The sequence below is a fragment of the Neopelma chrysocephalum genome, unplaced genomic scaffold (assembly GCF_003984885.1).
Source record: "Neopelma chrysocephalum unplaced genomic scaffold, ASM398488v2 Primary Assembly neopelma1_23, whole genome shotgun sequence".
NCBI lineage: Eukaryota > Metazoa > Chordata > Aves > Passeriformes > Pipridae > Neopelma > Neopelma chrysocephalum.
In genome coordinates, this window is record NW_020897691.1 from 11,338,592 (window position 1) to 11,350,597 (window position 12,006).

The window sequence follows — 12,006 nt, forward strand, 5'->3', positions numbered from 1 at the left end:
TGCAAGATGAGGTAGATGCTTTGTCAGACATTAATTTTGCCTGCCTATACCCCGTGGGCCTCAGCATCTGACACTGTTGAACATGTTGTTGAACGGGCTGTGCTTGTGATGCGGAGACCTTCTTGACCTTTCTGATGTGTTTTGAGGAGTTTGTGCACAAGTTTTCTTTGATCATTTTATCCATATTAGAGAGCAATGATTTCATTTCATGCAAGGTAAGCATGACTCCATGGCAGTCACAGAGCCACAGTGGTTACAGAGCTAGTGACTACAACACTTACTGCAGAGGAGTATGCTACCAAAAAAACCCACTACCTAGTTGTGTATCATATGGCTACAGAGGTAGAAGGGGTGCAGAGATGAGACCCAAGATCAACACGTTCTCACTGTGCTGCAGAGCAAACTGCAACAGAAAGCTAGTGTGCAGCTGATCCCATTCTGCCCTCCAACAGCCTTAATGTCCGATCTTTTTTTTCAAAAAACATTATGCTGATGCAGATGAACACAGGATGTTTGGATTGCTGAGATCATTTAATAAACTAAGGGTGTTTCACACTCTTTTCTTGAGACAGGCAACCAAATGCTATGATACTCTATTTAGGTGCTCTCTTTCTTCCCATTACCTCAATGCATTAACCTACCCTCACCAAGGCAGAGTAAGCAGGCTGGGATTTAACTTCTCTTTTCAGCATTTGAAAAGAACAGGATTAGTTCCCATTTCACCCCCTCTCACCCCATGCCCCCAGCAGCTAGGGTCAGCAGCCCATAGCAAATGCAGAGGGCTCCTGTGTACACGGACACCCACAGCAGCAGCAGAGAGGGTACAGTACCAAAAATGCTCCTGGCCACGCTAATGGCTGTGCCTTGAGCTTTCTCCTCCACAAAGGTGCCCATTCTTCTTCAGCTTAAGGCTTTCTTTCTATGTGAGGGGCTCTGTCAGCAGCTCTGTTAGCAAAAAGTCCAAGCAGGCTCCTCCTCTCCACTGTAGGAAGGGGACTCTGGGCACACAGCCGGCTGGTGCGTGCCACAGCAAGGTGGCCAAGATCAGGTGCTCCTGCTGCTAAAGGGGAAACCCAGAGAGGGGAGCAGTACTGTCACCCACACTGGGCAGGCTGACCCTGCTGCACCCACAGCCCCTTACCATGGAGCTTATGAGCTAGTGGTTCATGCGAGCTGCTTAACTCACTCCTGAGTGTTGGTAACAAATAAAAGTATTTGTGGCATCACAAATGGGACACAAAGCACAAAGCTGACTCCTAGCTTCCCAAGAAACATACTCTTTCCTCCCTGAGGCTGTAGTTTGCTGCCTCAGCTCAGGCAGGCTTCCACCCACCTCACCAGAAGACATCACGCACTGTCCCAAGGAGAGGAGAGCTCTCAGCAAGGAGCCCCACAGACATACCCAGGCTAGAATTGCTAGGCAAGAACAAGAACAGCTAAGATATGCCCCACCACACACAGTCCCCTTCCCTCCCCTCTCATGCCGGAAGGATTATGGGGCCAGTGTAGGGAACTTCTTGTCCTGCCAGGGCATAAACCTTCCTCTCCCAGTCTCCAGGAGGCACAAAGCAGCTCTGAGAGGCTGCAAGCAGACAGGCTTTATATGGAGTTCCCACAAACATCACTGCTTTTATTTAAGGCAGAAAACACAGGATGTTACAGATGAGTGGAAAAATGTGATGTGCCCCACTGCCTGCAGAGCCCCTCAGACGGGACAATGCTTTTCTGGAAGTCAGAGGGTCTCCAGACAGGATTAGGAAAGCACATAGTGTCTGCTCTAACTTTTTATTTTTGCCCTGCTTGGCTGCAACTACACCTCCTGCACCCCCCACACAAACACCCTCCCAGCTAGGGTCCCATACCTTCCCTCCCACTTACAGCTTCCCATAGCCCTTTTGTATTTGACTCCTGGGAGGCCCTTTTCAAACTTTTTTGGCAGCTCCATCTCTTTGAAACACTGGAAAGCTACCAGCGAGAAGCCTGGCTCCGGCTCCCTGCCACCAGTGCTGGCAGCAGCTTGCCCTGTCCTCTGCCAGGCTCTGCCCCTCTGCAGGAGCCTTAGCAGCCCCAGCCCAAGCTGGGCAGGAGCCACTGCCACCCCTACCCCTTCACATGGGCAAGTTGTAGCATTCAGTGGCTCAATAGCTTGTACAGTGACTGCTTTATAGCACCTGCCAGCATTTACGGAGTGCCAGAGTTCCCTGAACTCTGACACCTGTTACAGAGTTCCCTTACACAGCTTTGGGGAAGAATCATCCAAAAGATTTTATTTTATTCCTGTTTTGATGATCATGCAAGACAAAGGCAGTCACAGGTAGACTATTCCTCCCTACTGTTACCATATGTTTTTCATTCTTCAAGCTAAACAGCTACCAGCCAACCTATCTAACGTGTCTATCAAGATAAACTGGAGACATCTCAAACATTTAGTTTCAGAAAACCAGCACTGACAACTTACTTAACTGTCCACACATTTATTCACTTCTGCTCTTTACCTTGCAATCGCTGGAGAGCTAGAAAACAGCAGAAGACCTCAGAGTAAGGCACAAACCACATTACTTCTGTAACACCAAGTTAGCCTCAATGCCACTACACTTAATTTATACTGCTTGAAACTTGGCCCAGAGTGCCTCCTAATTGATTACAGCTAGAAACTGTTGATTGGCTTGCTCCTAGTGTCAGTGACCACAACTACACAATCTGGTAAAAGAAGAGGCAGTTCCTATTTTTTAATCATAATTCCATTTTTTGAGCATAGTAAAATAGCTAAGCAGTGTATTGAATGACATAGTATTACTCATATGCTTAAGCACCTGAGTCCTTGATCTTGTGCTTTATAAAGTGCTCTGAGTTGTGCTGTAATTGCCTATAAATATGCTGCTGATCATGCTTACAGGGACACTGTCAAGGTTGGAAGGCCTACAGACTGACTTAGTAAAGTGACAACTTAAAATAGTTTTATTCTCAGTGTTCCTAAATTACCAACCTGTGTTTTTTCTCATGCTTCTTTTTATCAGTCCACCTCCTAGAATTAATAAGGTTATGGGAGAATGTTCACTTTTAAAGCAATGGACCAGGCATAGAAATAGTATGATAGAGGTTAATGTTCCCATCTTGAACATGCAAATAAAAGCACTTTACTGTAAAACCTATTTTTCCTGATGTGAATGGGCATGACCTCTATTGCCCTTATGGTTTGCCATAAGGTCATACCTTGTTGAACCAACGACTTGTGAAAGAAAGAGCACAAGGCTGAGGCGATCAGGTCTGGGCAAGTCTGCAGCTTCACCAAGTATCCATTTTCCATGGTGTGTCTTCATCAGCAGGGAACAGAGCTACAAAGCTGGTGAGGAGCCTGCAACTTCATCTCATCCTCAGCAGTGCTGTTGGGAATGCAGACGGGTGATGGGATGGGGAAAACACAGGGATGAGAGCCCTTTCCCGCACTGTGAGTAGCTCTGTGGCTGAAGCCCAGCGGCAGGGGAGCTGAAGCCAGCTATTGAGGAGCTTTTTGATCTCAGGCACAGACCAGTACTGGACTTTCTTTAAGGAAAGAATACGAATAGCTGAGGAGTGAAAGCTAGTCTGGGATTTTTCCTTTCATGAAGGGCTTGGTTTGTTTCCGAGCTGAATAACTCAAACTCCCTCTGAGCTGCAGTCCTCCAGCACACTCTGTACTCACAGGAAACCTGCAATGCCACAGTAATCAAACCCACAGATGCCAGTAAATGAAAAAGTATGGCTCACTGGTGCCAGGGACAATGCAAGACAAACAGGGAGAAACTGCAAGCAAAAGCTGTACTGATAGTTCCAGAGTGGCTAGTAGAAATGCATTTTTGGAAGATGTGGCCTCGCCCCCTTGCAGTATTCTGCTAGCCTCTGTGCTGCAAGGTTTGAAGACAAAGCTCTTGAATTGCCATAAACATGGGCCTAGAGCTAAGCTTCACCTTCCTTTCTGTCTGGAAGGTGAAAGATTTACAGATACCCTAGACATGAGGCAGCATTTTGAACGTCCTTATCCATCACAGGTGTATGTTGGACACAGGATAGACATTGTTTAAACTCTAGGGATTTGAGGGAAGCCCTGGCAAAACTGTGTAAAACAAAATTCAGAAAGAACCAAAATCAAAAGAAATGTCTCTGGAGCCTGGGAAAAAGGCACACCTCCAGCAGCCATGGGGGTGATGAGTGCTTGTGTCTGGTGTCATCACTTGATGCTGCAGTTCCTCAAAAAGGTGGCAAGAGTAAAAACCTTCTTCACTTTTTTTCAATTTCAGGAAAGAGAAGAAAGTAAAAAAAAATCCTCAGTCTGAAGATGCCACAGAACAGAAAAAGGCAATTTTAATGTCAGTCTAACAACAGATATGGCTCAAAGTTTCAGCAGGTGGGAAGGTGCTCCCCACGCTTCCAGTAGGCATCCAAGAGAGCAGGGCAGCGTAGGGGCTATGTCTCTCACTCGGGCAAGCCTAGTAAGGTGTGAATATGGATAAACACTTGAAAAATCTCATGTGTCTAACACCAAAGAGTGCATTTCAGGCTCTAACAGTTACAGAGAAACACTTGAAAGTGCAACTTGCATATATTTTAACAGCTTCCAGAAACCAGAATAAAAGCAAAATGAGCCCAAAACCTGTACTTTCAAAAATCTCTCGCTTTTTAGGCAAAGCTCGTATCTCTGATTTTTTTTGAGCTGACTCGATAATTTTAAATGGTTGTCCTTGAGAATTGTAAGTCTTGTTTTATTTTTTGTAGGTTTATCCCATAGAAATGCTTAAAAAGCACTAAAGTCAATCTCAACAGCCTTGCTTAAATCCATGATTATATCAGTTCTGTGTTATGGGTATGCAGGGAGAAACTATCTGAGCAGGAAATTGTAAGGGATTCCTGCAACAATAGTTACATTGTTAGCACACGTACATACCATAATAATAACAGAAAAGCAATAGCAACCTTGCAATTACAAAAAATATCCAATGCCCTTTAAAAATGTATGTGTATATTCTGTGTTTACCCAGATTAAGTGTCACTAGGGACTAATATTTTATGTACTCTATTCCATCTGGTTTATTAAAGTTTTTTCTGGGCTTCTTTTCTTCAAAATTGTGGTTGTGCCTTTTGTTCACCAAGAGGAACCTAAGTTCCATGAAAGGTAAGCACCTGCAAGCCGAGAATAGGAGCGTGTAAGAAATCTGGATTAATTTAATGACAGTGCTTTATAACGGATGATATAAATTTTCCTGCTGTAGTTGTTATATACATTCAACAGTTTTATTGTATGTCAGTGCACATTATTCGGCACAGCTGCTAGAGAGGCATTGCTGAACTGGTGTTTCTCTTCCATGACAAACACCTATTAAGCAGTCAGCATAAACTCTTCTTGTTACAGCATCTGACATCACCCTCAGGGCAAGCGGACACAGAACAGCAATTGCTGAATCGCGTATGAAAATTATAGTTTTATTGTCTATACAAGTGAAGGTTTAACTCAGATTCCTGCTCGAGTCAGCTCTGTTATAAAGGAGTGATTCTTTCAGGGAACAAACAAGCACAGTACACCATTGTAATCAAAGGAACAGACACTATTTATGTATTGGAAAGCCTTGTTCACAATAGTGCTAACACTCTAATGCCCCAGAAGCCACTATTTTAGCAGCTGTAGATAAAATAAAGCATGACTAACAAGATGCCATACAGAGTCAGATACAGTTTTTTTAGTACACAGATGGAATCATCCCGTTTAATATAATTCAGTTTAAAGGCACGACCAATAAGTGGGAACCATGTATTTAATGTTTATATAAGCATTTTCTCCACCGTAGCGTTCAAAGGCTTCCAGTGTCTCTTGAATGAGAACTCCAATATTTTCACGCTTCTGCTGGCTGTATTCTATTCCATCACCTAAATTAACTGGTTAATAAAAGACAAAAAAAAATATATTTAAAGTCTTACACTTCAAAATAATGACATAGGAAATTGCAATTGCTGGTCAGTCACTGTGCCTCTATTAGAAACTTTGTTCTGTGACATGAAACAGAGCTGAATTTGAAAACAGGATGGGTTTGGTAGCTCTTTAAGGCTCTGCTCAGGCTCCAGTTTCATACGCCTTCAAAATTCATGTATGCATTACTTTAGTATCTAAGAAAAAATCCTAATAAAAATAAAGAAAACACATTCTTTTATAAGATGAATATGAACTCTCTTACACTGTTAATCTCTTAAAACCATTCCTTCTTTATTTCTAACATTGCTTATTTAAGACAAAATTCGACTGCCAGATGCATAAGCACTTCTCTACAAAACATGATTTAATCTAGACTTGTTATGTTTTGAAACCTTAAAATGGTATTGGTTTGGGATTGCTCCCTGTTAGACATCATATTCAAACACTTTTTTTGTTTCTAATATAGGGAATGTCATCTGGTCTAAAAGAGATTTTTGGAGTATAACATGGTACTCATTAAATTTCTGCTTCCTGAAAAATGTGTAAAAGTAAGTCGATGTCAAAAGGAAAAATTGTTGCAGACCCCAGATGCAGTAACATTTACTTCTGCTTTCTCTAACATGGACTAGCAAGGGTGACACATGATCATACATACAGCTCATAATTCTTCAAAAATCAGTGTGAACAACTGTGATAACGAAGTAAGAACAATAAGAAATAACTTCACCCGTCAAGATGCTGAGAGATTTAAAGGAGGAAAATATAATTAATTTGGTTTTAAAACAATATTCTGCAAAGTGCCTGAATATATATTCTAAGACATATATGAAAAATAATTTGGTACCACTCAGATGGTGGTACGCAGCGTGTGGTGTAGTGGCCAGGTGGGGCAGCTGTCACACTGCTGTAAGGTAGTCCACACGCAAGCAGCCAGTGGCCTCACTGTAGGCAGCAGGGACAATATGCCCATAAAAAATATTTAACATCTCAAACAACACTGCTTGCTCATTGACACTCTCAGCCAGCCAGCAAAAGTCAGGCTTGTCAAGACAATGCAACCAACTCCTCAGGTATTGCTGCCTTTCACATTAGAAACATGGCACAAAAGGGTGAGGGTAGATTTTGCTCCCACTGCTGCCTCCAGATTCCCTGGTCGATGAGACATAGATGAACAACTGCATGCATCCTCATATCCTCTCCTAGATCTAAGGCCAAGGCTCTGGATTTAAAGCTTGTGACTTTGTTACCAGTAAAAACTGAAGAACCATGCTCGTGAAAAAAGAGCTGGTGAACATGGGTAAAAATCATCCTTTTGCTGAATTTTCCTGTAATGTATCTGATTGCACTCCAAGTTAATTATGTGTATACTAGTTTTTCAAACCGCTTACACATATTTACGTCACTTTGCTTTCTGTGAAATGGTTACACAAATACAGATGTGACATGCAAGGGCTGCGCTTCTGAGTGGAAAGGTAGTAATTTTTTTAAATGATGATTACTTTTAAGCACACAAATATTTTTGGATACATTAACTGTTAATTTCACTGACATAAGAAGTCAGGGTTGTGACATCAAAATTTATTACAATGAATTTACTGTAATGTTAGAAATAAGAGATTATGAGAGTGTATAGAAAACACCAAGAGCTATTAAAAAAAGGATTGGCTTATACAAAATACTAATGCAAAAAGAAAAGCACATCACAATTGAGTGCAATTTAGAGTAAACATGGTTTTCTCTTGCAAAAAACAACTGAGATAACTGTGCCTCATCACCTGTCTTGCTTGCACGCTGCCAGCACTCCCCAGAACACCTGGAGGTATTTCTGATTTCACCAGTTTGAGCAAAGGAAACCCTGAACCTTGACCTAAGTCTTGGCAAATATGTAAAGGAATTACTGACTTTCCAACCATATGTCTATTATCTGTAATTTTAAGCCTACACACATGCTCTGCTAATGAGCTTACACAGCTTTCATCATTCTTTCAAAGTAGTACGAAAAAAATGAGCTGTCTGGAAGTAATGGGGATACATTGCTAAAGAAGTTTGGAGGAGGCCAACAAGCCACTGTGATAATGCTGGTAGAAGACGTATTTTCCAGAATTGCATGTTACACTCTTTATTAGAAAGCATACTCTGTACAAAAAATGATGTCTTAGATGCTTGATTAAAAGGTACCTAAGAGATTGAGGCAATGATGAAGGAAATAGTCTGCAAGCAAAGACTGAATTTGTGATGTGCAGACCGTCACTACAATTTCTTTTTCCTACAGACCATCTGTGCTATATGAAGGTTTATATCCTCAAGACAGCCATAATTCACACTAATGTCATGACACAAGCTACAACCAACAGTGCTAGAAAGGTTATGTCAGCATTGAGGTCACCTGGTCAGTACTAAAATAGCTATCCAATGTAGTTACAGGAATTAACAAATCTTTCAGATAAAAAAGGTAATCATTAACCCAAGAGGACAGCATCCATTACATGGATGAGTCAGAATGATCTGCCCAATGCACCTAAGGGTAAATATCTATTAATAATAGTAATGATGATTAGTTGGAAAAAAATAGCCATTGAAGTATAGCAGACTCAGCATGCCCTTCTCTGGTTTGACTTTATTTCCAAGTTAGTTTGCCTGAAAAGCCAGCTTTGTCAGCCAAAAAAATGTCGCATATGTAAAGTGTGAACATGGATCTGATTCAATTGTCCTTTATGAGGAAGAATACTTCAACATGAAAATCCTAGGAAGCACATTTGTCATATCTTTGCGTCAAAGTGAAATGTATGGCAAATTCAGCAGTCATCAAGAACTCTTTTCAGAACAAAAGTTATTTCTGAGTTTAGAAGAAATGCACTGAAGGACTAGTAACAGATCTAGAGGATTACAATCAGGAAAAGATCTCATTTTCCCTTCCTAGACCAAAAAGTTAGTTCCCAGTCTCCCAAATCACGCACCAAAGGTTTTACGGTCCTTAAAGCGAAGTGAAAGTCTTTGCACCTGTCAAGACCTGTGTTAGCTGATGAAATCACCCAGCACACCAAGCCCAGGAATGGCACTCACTGCCCTGCCAATGCCAGCTGCTGTAGCCAAGAAAACCCTGCTCAGACCCTCAGGGACTGAACACAGCATTTGGCAGGGAACAGAAGAGGATTTGAATTTTGCTTTAAAACATGACTTGTATTTGAGTTTAGACATGCTTCTATTAATGACTCAGGATATAAAAGAAATTCAGGTGTTATTTGAATTCCATCTCACTTCATTTTGAAATTTCACTAGGGTAATGCTAAAAATATAAAATTTTATTGCATTAAAGAAGGACAAGCAAGTTTCTCCCAATGCACTAAGAGCCCAATATGGTAGTTTTGAAGTTCTGGAGTGGACAAGAAGGGTAAAACAACCCGTAAAGCTCAGTCAGATCTATTCTTAATTCTGGACATTTGTTAGCATCTGAAAGCATCCAAGACATTCTTTCAGTGTATTAGATTTCACTTCAAGACAGGCCAGATCTCAAAAAGAAGGTTTTTTAATCCCCCAAATATGTTGCTTGTAAGTATGTCAGAGATATCAGAGTTCGGTCTTGGTGGTGATTGCTCCAAAGGGTTCTGCTTTATGGAAGACACAAATTAAAACATGAGTTTTCATGCACCTATTGTTGAAGGGATGTCATAGATCCTGAGATATCATATTTTCCCCATGTGTTAAATATCTGAGGAATGCTTAGTATTGGAGGGCATAATAATACCTAAAAGAGATTTCTGAAGAGACTGTGAAGACAGCCCCATGTCCCCAGCTTAGGCAACATTTTTATTCAAATTAAAACTCAAAGGCTATTCCTTCATTCTTTAATTATGAAAGTGATTCTTTATTGATTTTAAGAACATATAGGCCCACACATATATTTCAACTTATTGCCTTGGAACTGTTGCCTAAAATGATTCTTAGCAGAAATTTTTGAAGTACTACTAGTTAACAACAAAGACCTCTCGTATTACGGCTTTGGGTTTTTTTTCTGGTTGGTTTTTTTTTTCTTGTTTGTACACAAATCAGTAAAACTACTTGGAAAGACAGGCATCATTCCTCCCTCTTTGAATCTTAAGAAACAAAGATACTGAAAGGTAAAGTGACTTGTTCCAAGCCATGGAAGGGATCAGTCACAAACCACGATTTTCAACTTTTTATTGCCGATGATGAAAGTTCTATTTATGGTAAAATGTAACTATGGTAAAAATCAGTTTTAAGTGGATCAGTTCATCCTAGTCCAACCAACATGTATTTTCAGCAATTAGAAGGTTTACAGAAATGCAACACAGTAACCCAAATGTTACTTCAAAACAAAAAAAGCCAGCTGCAATGAGATTGAGCCTGTCAAGAACAAAATGCAGTTAAGCAGGACAAACTAGCATTAAAACATTTTGAGGAAAATTTCTGGACTTTTTTTCCTTCTGGGATTTATCACCAATACCAAGAAATAAACAGAAGCTGATTTCAGCTATAGATTGACAGGCATCTATGTCAGTGTTCCCATCATGTAAGTTCAGAGCTTATGTGCAGTTCAGAGCTTATGTGCAGTTCAGAGCTTAATTAGTTTCTCAAAGTCTTCTTGTTAGGAAAAGTTTAATTGCCATAGAAGGTGTTGGCTTACTGACTGGAGTGGAAAATGAAAGCCCCTAATGAGTCATTGCAGAGAGAGGGAGGAAGGCTCCTTTGCACCACTCCTATCATTGTGACTCAGAACCTGACTTTGTCAGATCCGGGAAGGATGAGGTAGTTTGGTCTCCCTGTTCATTTAATTGAAAGTTTGTGAAAAGTCACCTAACAGGTAAGACTCTAAACCCCTCCTGTCTGCTAAGAAACAGTGGGACATTGCCAGTTCATTTCACTCAGGGCAAAGAAGAGATACCAGGAGGTTATGGCTTCTGGTTGTTACTGACCCAGACAGAGAACTCCATGTTCCCTTCCGGAAGGCTCAGAGCAATGTGAACATCACTTCTACATGTTCTTAGGATACGTCTAGATTATGTACACGCAGAAGTTCAAACTGGCCTCATGCAGGTTGGCCTCAAAGCTACAGAAGAGTTGGAAAGAAGAGTTAATAGAGTAATTTATGTTGGAAGGAACCTCTGAGCCATCTGGTCCAAATGCTCTGCTCTAAGTCAGCTCCATTTCCAAAGCTAGATCAGGTTGCTCAGGGTGGACTATCTGCAGTTGCTCAGCACAGAGTAATCCCAGAATGAGAAATGGTGCAGAAATCCCCTTGGGCTGGCAGAGCTTTTCACCAGCCATTTCAAATGTGATGAAAGGAAGTGCTACTCCTTAAACATGAAAATGTATTTTGTGAAGAAGGGTTTGCTGAAGTTACAAATGTCATGGGGAGAATTATTATGTGTTTTGATACAAAACAAGTCTAAACTTTTGGCATAGTAACAGATAACAACATATATAACACTTTTGGAAGCTTAATCATATACCAAAGAAAGAGGCATAGATTTGGCTGAAAAATTAATAAAATTTCATTTACACCCTGATGTGAAACCATGAAACATAATTTAAAAAAATAACATGTATCTTTCAAAGCACTTTAAAACATTAAAGCTGATAACTCAAAGAAGGCCAAATCTTTGAATAGGCACAGACCTGCTTTTTGACACTATCAACACTAAGAGTTCCTTGCCTCTTACTTTACTTGGCTCTTCCTTCTATTTTTCATCACTGAGTGCTGAGTGTTTGTCACTTTACAATGCTACAGTGCTGCAGAGATTGCAGAAGAATGCTTCAATCCAAGAAGAGAGCATGTATGCTTGGAATTTAAAAAGAATAGTAATATAGAGACATTTTAGCCCATCATGTCTCAGAAAAGATTTTTTTAATTCTCATCGAAGGCATTTTGCTTTAACATAAAATATAGATTCTTCCTATAGTTATCTTCCATATGCAGCTATTTCATAAATTAGCATTTATTGTACAGTGTAAGTGCTGTTACTATAAATACTATTCAGAAAGTCAACAAGTCAGTAAGTAGAGGAAGTGCTCTGATTGGAAAGGAAACAGTTGACTGACTTATG

General features: G+C 40.7%; 1 protein-coding gene across 1 annotated transcript in view; it reads right to left on the reverse strand.

Moving 5' to 3' along the window:
- Nucleotides 1–5,443: 5,443 nt before the first annotated feature.
- PACRG (parkin coregulated) overlaps nt 5,444–12,006 on the reverse strand; it is a 232,809-nt gene continuing 226,246 nt past the window's right edge. The window contains exon 6 of the mRNA XM_027687004.1: nt 5,444–5,907. Within this exon, the coding sequence (XP_027542805.1) occupies nt 5,753–5,907 (155 nt within the window). The 3' untranslated portion in view covers nt 5,444–5,752. The remainder of the gene's footprint in view (nt 5,908–12,006) is intronic.